Source organism: Tasmannia lanceolata, unplaced genomic scaffold (assembly GCF_043159265.1).
Source record: "Tasmannia lanceolata isolate RefF3 unplaced genomic scaffold, GAP_Taslan_0.1 ptg000012l, whole genome shotgun sequence".
Taxonomy (NCBI): Eukaryota; Viridiplantae; Streptophyta; class Magnoliopsida; order Canellales; family Winteraceae; genus Tasmannia; species Tasmannia lanceolata.
The window spans coordinates 3,250,162-3,265,958 of record NW_027518689.1 but is presented as its reverse complement, the minus strand read 5'-3'; the positions used below and the strand labels follow the sequence as shown (position 1 = coordinate 3,265,958).

Below are 15,797 nucleotides of genomic sequence, written 5' to 3'. Positions count from 1 at the left end.
TGAGCTCTCTTTCTCCCCCTTTTTTTGGCGGTTTTTTTATTCCTTTTTGTAATAGCCCCTTGGAGGCTCAAGTCTCCCCTTTTTTTTTTTTTTTTTTTAACAACCCGTTGAGGCGTCATTTTTGTAATGGTCCTCTGAGGCCTCAACATATGAATGGAAAGCAAACTTTTATTGTCTACCTCTTCTATGCTTGTCCGTCTACAGTTTATACTGTCTGGCCGTATGCCGCGTAGCTATCGCTCTAGGTAGGCGTCATGGACTTAGGTTGGTCCTGACGTGCTATGTTTTTCAGGAGCTTGGGTCTTTGCCTCCGGGCTCGTTCCGGACCAAGAGTGGGCTCCCGGTCTTTGCGGAGACGTGCCGTGGCGAACCAACGTCGAGTACCCTAGTTTTAGTGAACTGGGTTTCGAAGGAGCTTTGGTTTTTGCATCCGGGCTGGTTCCGGACCAGGAGTGGGCTCCCGGTCTTTGCGGAGACGAGCCGTGGTGAACCAACGTCGAGTACCCTAGTTTTAGTGAACTGGGTTTTGAAGGAGCTTTGGTTTTTGCATCCGGGCTAGTTCCGGACCAGGAGTGGGCTCCCGGTCTTTGCGGAGACGAGCCGTGGCGAACCAAACGTCGAGTACCCTAGTTTTAGTGAACTGGGTTTCGAAGGAGCTTTGGTTTTTGCATCCGGGCTGGTTCCGGACCAGGAGTGGGCTCCCGGTCTTTGCGCAGACGAGCCGTGGCGAACCAACGTCGAGTACCCTAGTTTTAGTGAATTGGGTTTCGAAGGAGCTTTGGTTTTTGCATCCGGGCTGGTTCCGGACCAGGAGTGGGCTCCCGGTCTTTGCGGAGACGAGCCGTGGCGAACCAAATGTCGAGTACCCTAGTTTTAGTGAACTGGGTTTCGAAGGAGCTTTGGTTTTTGCATCCGGGCCGGTTCCGGACCAGGAGTGGGCTTCCGGTCTTTGCGGAGACGAGCCGTGGCGAACCAAACGTCGAGTACCCTAGTTTTAGTGAACTGGGTTTTTCAATTTGACGGAAACGAAGATACTTGTAAAAAAGGTTCTTTCATTCACATTCAGGAGATATTTACAAAGTCTTTTTTGGTGCCGGCTAGTTTCGCTACTGATGGTATTTGCGAAGGTTCTTTGAGTTCCAGGCATGGGGTAGTAGTTGTTCCTCGAGTGTCTCCAGTCTATAACTTTCCGGGCGAATCACCTCTTTTACTCGGTAAGGCCCCTCCCAGGTTGGGGAAAGCTTTCCGGCCTTCTTGGGTTGGGAGATAGCAGCTCTCCTTAAGACCAGATCCCTAACTCGAAACTCTCTGGGGCGTATCTTGGAGTCATGATAGCGAGATACTTTCTGCTTGTAGGCGGCGACTCTTATTCGGGATTCTTCTCTGGCCTCCTCTAATAAGTCAAGATTCGCGCGGAGCCCGTCACCCTTGAGCTGTTTGTTGAAGTTGGAAATTCTAGCGGACGGGGTACCTACATCGACAGGTATTACTGCCTCTGTTCCGAAGGACAGGTTGAATGGAGACTCACCCGTTGGTGTGCGCGGGGTGGTGCGATAAGCCCATAAGACATGATAGAGCTCATCTGCCCATCGACCAACTTTTTCGTCCAGTCTTTTCTTGATCCCTTGCAGTAGGATTCGGTTTGTGACTTCTGTCTGCCCGTTGGTCTGTGGGTGTGCTACGGAGGTGAACCTCTGCTCAATTTTCAGATCGGAGCAAACCTTCCGAAAGTTTCGGCAGTCGAACTGTTTGCCGTTATCTGTTATCAAGACGCGAGGAATCCCGAATCTGCAGACCACTGATTTCCAGAAGAAGCTCTGTACATTCTGCTCGGTGATCTGGGCTAGAGGTTCGGCCTCCACCCATTTGGTAAAATAATCAATGGCCACTACCACGAAGGTGCGCCTGCCGGAGGCCGGTGGAAAGGGGCCCAAGATATCCATCCCCCAAATCGCTAAGGGTAGCGGGCTGATGATTGGAGCCATGGAGACAGCAGGCTGATGGATGGTGGGGGAGAACTTTTGGCATCTCTCGCATCTCCTGACCAGGGTCAGGGCATCTTGTCTCAGGGTCGGCCAGTACAGGCCTCTCAGCAAAACTTTGATCGCCAGGGCCTTGCCCCCCAGGTGCTCTCCACAAATACCTTCGTGTGTCTCTTGCAGGGCGTACACGGCGTCGCTGGGCCGGAGGCACTTTAAGTATGGGAGGGTGTAGGATCTTTTGAATAGGCTCTCGCCATCGAGTGAAAACCGGGCTGCCCTTTGGATCACCTTGCGGGCTTCTTTCTTCGCCTCGGGTAGTTTCCCACTACGTAGGTAGTCGACGATCTCGTCCATCCAGTAGGACTCGTGCTCTACCTCCATGATTTCAGCAGCCTTTCTCTCGATACTGGATCTCTGTAGGAACTCCATACATATATTCCCGAGAGTCGTGTATTCGGACGCGGCTAGCTTAGATAGTACATCTGCTTTTGTGTTCTCTGCTCTGGGGATTCTGACGACCTCAAAACTTTTGAAGTTGTTGGATAACTGTTGGACCAGGGAGAGGTACCTGATCATACGCTCGTCGCGGGCTTCGTACGTTCCCTGAATCTGATTTGTAACTAACTGGGAATCACAGTAGGCTTTCAGCCTGTGGGCCTTGACTTGAACGGCGAGATTCATCCCGGCGAGGAGGGCTTCGTATTCTGCCTCATTATTAGATGCGTGGAATCCGAACCTTAGGGCATAATCTGCGGTGAAGCCGTTTGGTCCGGTGAGAATCAGACCGGCGCCACAGCCACCCTTGTTCGAAGACCCGTCCACGTACACTTCCCAGAGGGGCTTGGCGGCTGATGGATCCTGCTCTACCGGCTCGGGGACGATTTCTGCTTCAGCCTCATCCGCCGCTCGCTCCTCATGAGTTACTGACTTTTCCATAACTGGGGTTTGAACAATTTCAAATTCGGCAGCCTGTCGGGGGATGGAGCATTCAGCTACGAAATCTGCCAATACCTGAGCCTTGATTGCGGGCCTGGGCATGTAGCGGATGTCGAATTCACTCAGTTCCACGGCCCATTTAACGAGTCGCCCCGAGGTGTCCGGCTTATGGAGAACTTGCCTGAGCGGCTGGTCAGTAAGGACCTTTATCGTGTGAGCTTGAAAATACGGTCTCAACTTCCTGGCCGCCATCACCAGCGCGTAAGCCAATTTCTCGACCCGCTGGTACCTTATTTCAGCATCATGTAAGACCTTGCTAACGTAGTAGACCGGCTTTTGTTGGCTGTGATCCTCACGCACTAGGACTGCTGCCAGAGCAAGGGGGCTTATAGATAGATACAAGAGTAGCTCCTCACCAGTCTCAGGCTTTGTTAACAGCGGCGGAGAGGACAAATATCTTTTTAACTCCTCGAAGGCGGCCTGGCATTCCTCTGTCCAGGGCGCGGTCTTAAATCCTTTGACTGCGTTGAAGAAAGGGAGACACCTCTCCGCAGATTTTGAAACGAAGCGCCCCAACGCGGCTATCATCCCTGTCAGTCGCTGCACTTCTCTGATGGTTTTGGGCGGAGTGAGCTCCACCACGGCCTTGATTTTTTCTGGATTGGCCTCTATGCCTCTTTGGCTAACCATAAACCCTAGGAATTTTCCCGAGCTGACGGCGAAGGCGCACTTGGTGGGATTGAGCTTCATCCTTTGCTCTCTCAGGACTTGGAACGTTTCTTCCAGGTCGGAGACATGATCTTGCGTACTCCGGCTTTTGACCAGCATGTCGTCAACGTAGACTTCCATGTTGCGGCCGATCTGAGTCCGAAAGAGTTTGTTTACGAGCCTCTGATATGTGGCCCCGGCGTTTTTCAGGCCAAAGGGCATAACACGGTAGCAGTAGGTCCCCTGGTCTGTTACAAAGGAGGTCTTCGGGATATCTGACTCATACATTCTGATCTGGTTATATCCGGAGAAGGCGTCCATGAAGCTCAGTAACTCGTGATCTGCAGTGGCGTCGATGAGCTGATCGATCTTTGGGAGCGGGTAGCTGTCCTTGGGACAGGCTTTATTCAGATCAGTGAAGTCGACGCAGGTTCTCCATGTCCCATTTGCCTTTTTTACCAGGACTACGTTTGCCAACCAGTCCGGGTATTGGATCTCTCAAATGAAGTCGGCTTTCAGGAGCCTCTCCACTTCTTCTTTGATCGTCCGCTGCCTCTCGAGGGCGAAGTGTCTTCTTTTCTGCTTTACTGGCCTGCAGGTTGGGTCAACACCTAGTCTGTGCGTACTGACCTCTGGATTAATACCGGGCATGTCTGCGGAGGTCCATGCAAAGACATCTGCATTGTCCTGAAGGAATTGGGTGAGGTTGCGCCGGGTGCCGTCGTCTAGAGAGGAGCCGATCTTAACGACCTTCTCATCATCATCCCTGTACAGGGGGATGGAGATAAGGTCCTCTGCGGGCTGAGTTCCCTGAGCTTCGCTCCTCATGACGAGTAGCTCAATCGGCAATGACTCTGTCGCGTTTTTGCCTTTCAGTGCCATTGCATAACACTCCCTAGACTGCGGCTGGTCCCCCCTTACTTCTCCAACGCCGTTGGGCGTAATAAACTTCATCTTCTGGTGATAAGCAGATGCGACAGCGCGGATCTGGTTCTGGCCCGGCCGTCCTAAAATAGCGTTATAGACCGAAGTGGCCCTCACTACTAGGAAGTTGACCATGGCGAAGGCTTGGCAGGGTGACTCTCCGACGAGGACAGTAAGTTCGATCTGTCCCTCAACCTTGACTACCTCTCCCGAGAAGCCGAAGAGATCTGAGTTTGCCGGCCTTAGGCGGTCGTCACCTATCATCATCCTTTCGAAGGCGTGATAGTATAAGATGTCGGCGGAGCTCCCATTGTCTACCAGGACTTTCTTCAACTCCCAGTTCGCGACGAGCATGGTTAGGACTAGGGCATCGTCATGTGGTAATATCAGGCCGTCGAGGTCTGCATCTGAGAAGGAGATCTCATTCTCCGTTTTCATCTTCTTGTCGCATGCGTGCACGGCATTGACTCGGCATGCGTAAGCTTTTCGTGCAGCGGATGAGGTGCCACCAGCTGCCGGACCGCCCATGATTGTGCCGATGACTCCCCTTGGTTGGGAGCGGGGTAGTTCTGGTTGTGGACTAGGCGGTGGAGGAGATTGTCTTCGGGTTGGGGGCGGTTGAGACCGCCGAGGACTCCGGCCCTGGGGACCTCTCTCCTTGGGTTCGTTCCTGTGGGTGTCACCTCGGACATACTTTTTCAAATAGCCCCGGCTGATCAATTGCTCGATCTCCTCCTTCAGCTGCCAGCAGTCGTCCGTGTCGTGGCCGTGGTCCCTGTGGAAACGGCAGTATTTTGACTTGTCTCTCCTGTTCCCCTTGGAGATCATTGGGGTTGGCCACTTTATGAACTCCTCCCCGCTGATAGCGGCTAGTATGTGCCTTCGGGATGTGTTGAGAGGGGTGAAGTTCTCCTCCCTTCTTTGGGGGGACTTGTCTCTTCTAACAACCTTGTCATCCCTACGCGGCTTAGCAGGGTGCTTGTCTCGGTTCGTATCATCAGCGGCCCTCCTCCGATTCGAGTCCAGAGTGGCCAGAGTCTCTTCTATTGAAATATATTCCTCCGCCCCAGCCATTAGGTCCGCTAGGGAGAGTGGATTTCGGCGGGCCACTGCTCGGCGGAAATCATTAGATCTAGCACCCGTGAGAAGTGGGTTTGTAGCGGCCGAGGGGTCCAGATTTGGCACTTGAAGCGCCTCCCTGTTGAATCGGCTGACGAAGGCTTTGAGAGGTTCATTATCCTCCTGCCGCAAGGCCATCAAGGATGCTGTTGTCTTCCTTGGCCTGCGGCTGCTCATGAAGTGGCGGACCAAGGCTTCCCCGAAGTCATCGAAGCTACTGATGGAGTTCGGTCTGATCCTTGAGTACCAGTCCCTTGCTGCACCTGTCAGGGTCGTCGGGAATGCTCTGCAAAGGAAGCCATCTGACGCACCGTGGAGGAGCATCATTGTTCGGAACGTCTCCAAGTGGTCCACGGGGTCAGTGGTCCCATCATACTGCGGAATAGTTGGCATTTTAAATCCCCTGGTGCTGGGGCGGCCATGACGTCGTCGGTGAATGGCGTTCTGCTCGTGAACGTCCTAGAAACAGGCCGGCTTTGATCTTTAGCCAACTCTTCAATTTTGTGGCCCATCTCTTCTATTTTCTGCAGCACCGGGTCAGCTCTATGGTCTGGGGCCTGTTTCTTTCCGCAAATGGGCTCGCCGCGGAGCCGGAGTGGCTTTTTGGACTTCTACGACGGGACCGGGATTTTGCCTGTGGCACGCGCTCTTCATGAGCTCGGTGCCTTTGCGGAGAGCGAGACCGCGACCTTCGACGGTGGTGCGGCTCTGTCAGTGCGTGTCTATCTGGCCTCTCGGGGACAGGTCGTGGAGCTTCCGGAGGCGGTTGGGGGGGCGCCTGGAGTAACTGCTGGTACTGCCCAACGAGAGCTGTCATTTGCCGAAAGAGGGCTTGAACTTGCTCTGGAGTGGGCATGGGGTTGAGGTGCTCCGAACGAGGCTGGCTCTGCTCGGCCGTAGCAGAAGCTGCCACCACCAGCGAAGCGAGTCGCTCACTCCGAGTCCTGCCGGGTAGCACGGCTCGGGTAGTCCGTGCGGTTGGCACCCGCACACTCTTGCGCCCTGCCATTTTTGTAAAAGGGACTTAAACAGCTTTTAGTTCAGGGGTCCCACGGATGGCGCCAATCTGTTAGGCCCGAAATTGGTTAACAGATATGACAGTGACGTAAGAGCCGAGCTGGAGGGCTCGAGGAGGTGGAATGGAGGGTAGAGTCCTGATTAACTGTGTCCCGCACAGAAGCAAACGAGGTTAGAATGGCCGACCCGGAGTGTACTCCGGACAGACCCTTCGACACTCAAGTCAGTAAGAGCCGGAGTGAAGGGGTGGTTTTTAGAGTGGTGGGTAAGAATTCAATACCCCGATTTATGAGCTTTGGAAGCCTTTTTATAGGGAAAGTTCGGGGTAGGTGGGGAGTTAATCCCCAAAGCAGGTGTCGACCAGCTATAGGTTCAGGTTCACCTACTTCGGGGGAATTACCAAACTACCCCTGCTGACGTGGGTTCTGCAGTGGGCCCTCCTCTAGCCACGTGTTGGAAGCTAACAGGCTGCAGCGTTTTTGCACCCCATCAAAAGCTAACCCTTGTATGGTAGATATCCATGTTTACTGCTACTAATTTAGTACATATTTCTATCTGTATCGTAAATATCCATGTCTCATCTTAGAGGGAAAATAGTTTTGATAAAAAAATCTATGACTTTTGTTATGTTCTGTTAGTGTTGGATGTTTTATCAGTTTGATCTCACAATTTTGAAGTTAACACCTTTCATGCTAATTTATTGTTTTAAGATTTTTGTGTGTGAACTGTAAACAGAGCAGACATTTGGTCTTTTGGAATAACGTCACAAGAAATTGCTCATGGTCATGCCCTATTCTCTATATATCCACCAACGAAAGTGATCTCTATCAATTTTTCTTTTGCTATATTGCAGGTTTTGCTCGAAACTGTTTGAACCTGTTACACATCAAATAAAAATAAAGTTGAATGAGTTGTATGTTGTCCATTTTCTGAAATACATTTGGGTTTTGTTAGGTTTTTGTTATGGAAGCTATATGGGTTGATTATTTTGATTGTGTGGGCTTATCCTGGGCTTTTGTTTATTTATAGTTTTGGAAACAGATTGTTGTCCATCTCTCCAACCGTAGCTGCCCCGAGCAACAACTCTATTAGTAATGATAATATAGTTTTTCCTATATTTATTCTTCCGAATGTATCTTCTTCTTCTTTTCTTTCTTTTGAAATGGGTATCTTCTTTTGAAATGCAACCAGAATGATGGTATACCAATAGCCATCTCGACGATTTATCTTCCATAACACCTCCTCACCTCCACCCGTCTTTATATCCATTGAAAGCATTTGAACGATTGAGTCTTACATATGTTCCAAACTTCACCCTTTGCGCACTGATTCCCCAGTCTCTACCCTGCTTCCTTCCCATCTCTTCTGCTTAGTAAAGTTATTTACCTCGATTCCAACATCAATATCACACACCAGGTGCCCTTTTTAATTTGGTGAATAATTTTTTCATCTTATATTATTTTTAACAGCAACATCTGAGTCTCTGCTTCTCTTTAGTTATCAAACACATTTACAAACCTGTGTGTCTTTCATTTGCTTACATTTCTCTGACTTGCCTTTTTCTCTTTCCCTTAATACTAATCATTTCCTCTTTCTTTATTTGTGATTTGGTTAATAAGTTGGTTTGGCGTACCACCTACAGGTTTATTTTTTTTTAAATCACTAATTAGGCAAATTCCTTAAATAAAGAGGCAAAATTGTGTAGTTGTTATATGGCAATTGCCTATACAACATTATAGCATCTTCAAGCGCGTCTGAGATTTGAACATCCAGATTATCAGAATAAAACATCCGAATGTGTCAATGATCATGTAATCTAAGACCACTTCTTTAGTAGGAAACAAATCTTATAAGAGGAAAATGATTGTGAGCTTGAAGCTCATATATCTTATATGAGCTTGAGGGCCCAAACACATGTGGGCCCACATTGTTAGGATGATCCAAAGCATTCATTTGAAAGGCCTTTACATAGATAGGGTGTGTATAAAAAATCAGCTCGATAGGATCATCCTAACCCATCCAAAAGTGGAGGGCAAAATGGACAGACACCGGTTGCCACAAATCTGCCCATTTTTGCCCTCCGCTTTTGGAGTGGTTAGGATGATCCAATGGAACTGATTTTTGGTACACACCCTATCTATGATGGGGCCTTGCAAATGAATGGTTTGGATCACCACAAAAAATGTGGGACCTATGTGTTTGGGCCGTCAAGCTCATATAAGCTATATGAGCTTCAAGCTCACAATCATTTTCCTCTTCACAATAAATAAGACAAAATTTATGTTAATTTTGTAAACCATTGATCTGTCAATTTGGAGCATCTAATAATTGCTATTTCAAGTCATTTCAAGTCTATGCATCTAACAAAATTCTATTAAAAAAAAGAAGAAAGAAGGCCACTTCTTTCTCCTCCTTTAAAGACACTTATTGGGTCCCACTTTTATCTATTAATTTGATCTGTTGATAGGAATGACAACCATAAGCCAGGCCAAATGGCATTGAGATATGATGGTAGAAATAAGGAAGAAATATCCTCTTTCTATAATAATAAACTATTAAACTTCTTTTTAAAACTTCAATTCCAAGCCCAACTCAAACGAATATAGAAACAATATAAATCTGTAAAAAATATCCAATTTCCTAAACATTCTCCTTTCATTAATTAAGAAGGAATCCCTTAATTCTCTCTATAACTAATTCCATAATTCCTCCAACTTTTAAACAGCCAACCAAAGTTAAATTCCTGAAATTTCTCTTCAGATAGCTATCTTTATTTCCACATAATCTTTCAATGACCAATTAGAATGTCCCCTTTTTATTCTTTGAGCCCAAGGCCAATGGAATTCTATCAAAACACAAGTATAAAATGGTGGGTCCATCTATGCATCAGTTTGGACCTCAAATCAAGGTTTAAAATGGTAGGCCCCACCCATCAAAAATATGTGAATGGTGACCCCATTCTTTAATTTTCAAATAGTTTTAAACAATATTTTTTCCTCGGTCTGCAACTAGTTCTTTTGTAAGGTAGCCACTAACCCACATATGAATCATCATCTTCTTAAAACAGTTCCTTAAGGGAACGCGACCATGTGGGTCTCATCATGATGTTTTACAAGCTCAACGGTCTTGAGTTTATATATGTGCCCCTTTGTTGAGAAATCCACCAGGTAAACTCCGATCTGTTCATACACATGGAATAGCCAAGTTGCCTAAATCCATGAGCGGAAACACAATATTCACTATGATAAAACAACATTATAAAGAATACAATGGGATTAACCTACGAACCCCAAACCGCAACTCTCTCTTGTCCTCTCAAGCAAGAGGATATGACTAGAGAGAAAAACCAAGAAAACTCTCTCTTTTTCTCTCTCAAGAAAACCGTAACCCCACGATTTCTTTCTTAGATATCATAGGTTTTACCATAACCAAAGAAACACCTTTCTCGTTTTGCTTTCCCACCAAAACCCGAAGTCCAACTTATAATTGGAAACTGCAAGGAAGGAAAACAAGGCAAATTTCCACACCGAGGACCCAAAAATTGCCTTTTACCGCATGGTGGTTCTCTATAATTTTTATGAATGTAATAATTATCTTTCTCTTAAAAAAAGACTTAAACATGATAACAAAGGCAAGTGATATATTCGTCCCTTTTTTAAACTTGGGACAGCCCCCTCTACTGTATTTAGGACTTCTCTTTTACACTAGAGGGGACTGTCCCAAGCAAAAACAAGGTTGGATATAGCATTTCCTCAGACTTCTCTACGGGCACGGTACTTTTCCTTCTAGAAATTATGACCCAACCCAATACAAGATAGGACCTACCTAAGAATACGTTCATTTCATAGTCTAGAAAAGGAAGAAGAAAAAATGGACTACGAAAGCCCCAAAGGCAAAGTTCTTCCTTATAATATGCTTGCGTCTTTGACACTACAGCCACTCGAGAATTAGGAAGGAAAGAGGGCTGTCACATTTTTCTTCCCTCCTTTTTTCTCTTATTTCAATGTTACCACGCGTTATTAGACACGACTAGTTCAATAAACTTTTACATTTCAAAAGGGGCAAATGATATCTTCGCCTCTTTTTCTTCCCTAGGCCACCCCTTGTGGTGTAAAAGGGTAGTCATAAAGACACTAGAGAGGGCTGGCGTAGGTAAGAAAAGGGGGCAAATATATCACTCCCCTTCAAAAGGTTAGTCTCTATTTGAATAAGTTATGCTGACCAAAAACTTGTTTTGAGAGTAGCAAAGTTGGCAACCAACAAAACCCACATGAATTTTCTTCTATTCTCTCTCTATATATCTCTCTCTCATCTCCATCCCAAACTCAGAAATACTTATTTGAATAGCCTCAAATCTAACACAAGACCTCTAATCCTCATTCTTGTGAACTCAAGTTACAGACCCAAAACAAAATGGCTTTGAGAGGGATGAATATGGGTCTAGTTATGGTCCTTGTGATGACACTTTGGGCAGGAGCCATGGCTCAACAAAGTTGCATCAATGCAATCACCAACCTCATGCCTTGCTTAAACTACATTACAGGTAATTCGTCGGTCCCTTCACCTGCGTGTTGTTCGCAGCTCGCCGGAGTTGTCAGGTCTCAGCCACAATGCCTTTGCTTGGTCATTAACGGCACTGCGGCCTCGCTAGGGCTCAATATCAACCAGACTTTGGCTATGCAACTTCCCACCGCTTGCAATGTCCAGACCCCGTCTGTTAGCATTTGCACTGGTAAGATCACAGTTCAATTTTATTTTAAGATTCACTTTAGGATGATCTAATTGCTAGGGGTTCAACCGGGTTGAATTTTTAGGAATTTTGTTTGAGCTTTTACCATAAAATCGGGATGGGTTCGAGTTGATTCCAATTCATTTTTTAGCAAAAGCTCAACCGGACCCAACCTGACCCAAATTGCCCCCCTTGCTAATTGTTGGAGGATTGGGATTAAAATGATTAGTTCAACAGTATAATTGACAAATCAAGTTACTAATTTGAAGATTACGAATATATGTAATCTTGCAAAATAAGATATAAAGAAGATTACAAGTGAGCTTGCAAAATTGAAACTTGTAAAGGGTTGAAATTTGATTCACTAAAATCTAAAAGCATTTAAGGCTTTAAATAATTAAAAATACAAACACTAATTACAACTGATGGAAACTAATGAGTTGGACCAATGGTGGGCCATCAAGTAATCTCATTTTAGGGATTTGTAAGGGAATTTCGGGAAAAGGCACTTCGAGGCCGACTTTTGCATGAGAACGGCCACATAGGCTCACTTTTCAACGGGTTTTGTCTTATTCATTTAAGTCATCTGAGATGGCTGTTCTTTAATGCAAAAGTCAGCTGCGAAATGCCCTCTGAAAAACTTCCTAGCAAATCCCTCTCATTTATATACCAATAACATAAAGTATAGGCATATATTACATTTTGGGTGCATTTGGATTGCTGGAATCAGCAATCGGAATTGGCATCCTATTCTAATTCCATCCGATTCCGGCATGCATGTTATTACGAATTAAGGGGAAAATAGATGGGGGAATTTATGTCACCATTTGTTTCTGGCCCAAGAGGTCGTATTCTGGTTCAATTGAAATGGACATGCCAATTTCTGATTCCGGTAATTCACTACTTGAGAATCTGCAAATAGAGTTCTATTTGGGTATGTAATTGAGGCCATTGGTGTTGAAGAACATTATGAGGCGACCCACATGATCTTGTTCTCATCCGTCAGATCAAGATCGAGGCACTCTTGTGCCTTTTGCATATGTGGGGCCCAAAAAAGTGACTGTTAGGAAAGAAAGAAGCAAACAGTCAGAGTTGTTTTAGCAGTTTTACTAAAACCTTTGCTTGTGGACAGCCTCTAGTGCGCCTGAAACTGCTCCGGCATCATCTCCGTCGTTTTCTCCATCAGGAGAGCCAACTTCATCAGAAGTACCACCACAAGTGGCAGGTGGGGATCCATCAAATGACAGTTCTACAACACCCAAGTTCTCTCTTGTGATGCTCCTTCTCTTGGTTGCATCATATGGTGCAACGCATAGCAGCTTCTGAGTTTGATCACTGTATTAGAAATTGGGTCAATATTCATTTAGATATGGCTTCCACTGTAATATTTACTTAGATTTCGAAGAGATTTCTCATTGAGGTTGTTCTTTTCTGGTTTTTTTGGATTGTTAAATCTATATATGTATGCATGATATATACTAATAAATTTGGGAATTGTTATTCTCCTTTTTCATTCATCAATCGTCCATATATAACATAATACAATGGATCCCTGTTTTGAAGGGATATTGTCACAGATGGTTTGGATAAAATACAAAGAGCTTATCAAGATATCGACATACTATAAAATCTCTCTGCTATTATCAATATCCTAAAATGTCTGGTAGTTCAGCAATATTCTTAACTGATCGTGCGGTTAATACTGTACCTCAAGTTGGCTAGTAAATGTCAAGCATGCCCAACTTGCGAATGAGATGATGGAATTGATCACTCCCAAGAGGCTTGGTGAAGACCGGGATGGCGTGTGAAGGTAAGCTGGTTGGAGGAGACTAAATTGAATATTTTCATGAACAAAGTGGCATTCAAGCTTGATACCAACAGTGCTCTAAAGATATCAGTGCAGGCGAGTGGCAGCAGCAGGATGGGGAGTGTGTGGGGGCTTGCATGAATTGACTAAGCATGTGAACGGCATATAGTATATCAAGTCAGGTAATAGTGAGGTAAATTATGCGTCCCACTAGTCGCCGATAATGCGACAGATCTTTGAGTGATCCCCATCTAAGGTGTTTAACTTCAACTGTTGTTCCATAGGAATAGTGCCAGGATGAGACCCCTAACATACACGTGTCATTCAAAATATCGAGGGTATACTTGCGCTGGAAAAGGAACAATCCTTTTGATGAGCGAGCAACCTCAATGCCAAGAAAATATTTAAGTGGCCCTAGATCCTTATTATAGAATTTGGACTCGATGAAGCGCTTCAAGTGATCAATATAAGAGATATCATCCCCGGTGAAGATTATGTCGTCAGCGTAGACGAGAACATAAATGGACCCTGAAGATGTCCGTTTGAAGAAGAGAGAGTAATCAGTTTTAGATTGAGTGTAACCGGCTTCGTACAATGCATTTGAAAATTTGGCAAACAATTGACGTCTACCTTGCTTGATGCCGGCCCCAACTAGTTTGGGACAAAGGCTTTGTTGTGTTGAGTTGAATTGACGTATACCTTGCTTGAGACCATACAAGGACTTGTTAAGTCGGTAAGTAGAGTTTCCCTCCTGTTCAGGAAGGCCCGGAGGGATTGTCATGTACACTTCTTCATTTAAATCTCCATGCAAAAGGCATTACGAGCGTCCAACTGGTGGACAAGCCAGTGTCGAACAGTAGCGATAGCAAGAAGGCAACAAACTGTAACTAATTTCACGACATGGTAAAAGGTTTCATGGTAATCGAGCCCCTTAATTTGTGTGAATCCTTTGGCCACTATTCTGATCTTTAGTCGCTCAATAGAACCATCAGCCTTGTACTTGATTTTATAAATGCACCTACAACCTACTGCACGTTTGTTTGGGGGTAATTGCATGAGAGTCCATGTACCATTTTGTTCAAGGACACCAATTTCAATAGCCATGAATTCTCTCCACTCTACAATTTTCACACCTTGAGAAAATGATGTAGGTTTAACCAAGGAGTCGAGAGCTACAAGAAAAGCTTTATGGGATTGTGAGAGCTTTTGATAAGAAAGAAATTTATGCAAGAGGTAGGGTGTACCTGATCGAGGAGGAAAATATTGCACCATGACTGATGCTCCTGTAATGACAGAGCAATAATATCTTTCTAGTATCGTAGCGGGTGATGAGTATGAGGTGGTAAAGTGGTGACAGGATCATCTAGGATAGTATTGGAAGGAGATGAAGGCGATGTTGGTGGGCTAGTGGGAACATTAGCGAGAGATGTGAGCGGACTAGTGACAGGGAAGTCAACACTTTCAGGATAATCGACAATAGGAACAGGTAAAACAGAAGTGGTTGAAGGGTGCATGCTAACATCTTTGAAAGGAAATACAGATTCGTGAAAAATGACATTATGAGAATAAATAGTTTTAGTGGTAATGTCATAATTTTTTCACCCTTTTGTTCGTGAGGGTAACCAACAAAAAATGCCTGGTGTAGCACGAGCATCAAACTTGTACTTTTGTGGATTAACATCATGAGAAAAACATAGACATTAAAAAATACGGAGATCAGAATTAGAGGGCCTTTGATTAATTAAGTAGTACTTCATGAGGTGCTTTTCCAAAAAGAATAGATGTGGGAAATTTATTAATAAGGTAGGCAACAATTAAAACACATTCTCTCCAAAAGGAAAAGGAAAGGTTAGCTTGAAAACGTAAGGCACGCATGACTGGTGCCTACGTTTTATTTCCTTTTTTTTTGTTAGGTATGCTAGGTTTGGCACGGACCCCTACCGGTTTATTAGAGAAAGATAAAAATGATACATTAGGAACAATATACCATCCCTAACTCGGACCAAAACTTGAAGAGGCCAATACAGAGCACTAAACCCAAGAGATCGAGCTGGTCAATAACCTTAAGTTGCATAATCAGCAAGTTTGGTGGGGGATATTGGATTGTTTGAGAGTGTCTCCTACGAGGAATGCAGGAGCATTCCTTCTTTCGAACCGTCTGCCATTGTTCACCATCAGAGTTAAGTTTTGAAGATGTATAAGATTCGCTTTTCGAATTTGCTTGATCCCATTTATCTGAGGAGAAACTATGTCTTTGGAGAAACTCAGTCCCATTGTTAGTTCGAACTTTTTGAACTTAGCCATGATAGTAAGTTCTAACCAATGCAAAAAAAGCTTGTAAGTGGGTCTTAGCATCACATTTATGCTTTAATAATTACAACTAATTATATTGACTGAAATCATCAATAATAGTAAAAAATAATCTACCCTAGAAAAGGAATCCCAAATATCATAGTGTATCAATTGAAAAGGAGCAATAGAGTGGATTAAACTTTTATAAAAAGCTAAGCTGCATTCTTTAGCTATTGGACAAACATCACAAATAATATTATTTGAACCATAAGGTGATGGTTCA

General features: G+C 45.1%; 2 protein-coding genes across 2 annotated transcripts; one reads left to right on the top strand and one right to left on the bottom strand.

Moving 5' to 3' along the window:
* Window positions 1–1,106: 1,106 nt before the first annotated feature.
* LOC143888303 (uncharacterized) lies at window positions 1,107–3,170 on the bottom strand. The gene is made up of 2 exons (XM_077392677.1): window positions 2,144–3,170; window positions 1,107–1,759 (listed from the first exon to the last, which is right to left on the bottom strand). The coding sequence occupies exons 1-2, from the start codon at window positions 3,168–3,170 to the stop codon at window positions 1,107–1,109; spliced, it is 1,680 nt and encodes a 559-aa protein (XP_077248792.1).
* A 7,825-nt stretch (window positions 3,171–10,995) lies between these two features.
* LOC143887026 (non-specific lipid transfer protein GPI-anchored 5-like) lies at window positions 10,996–12,930 on the top strand. The gene is made up of 2 exons (XM_077391152.1): window positions 10,996–11,418; window positions 12,548–12,930. The coding sequence occupies exons 1-2, from the start codon at window positions 11,100–11,102 to the stop codon at window positions 12,739–12,741; spliced, it is 513 nt and encodes a 170-aa protein (XP_077247267.1). The 5' UTR covers window positions 10,996–11,099; the 3' UTR covers window positions 12,742–12,930.
* The last annotated feature ends 2,867 nt before the right edge of the window (window positions 12,931–15,797 follow it).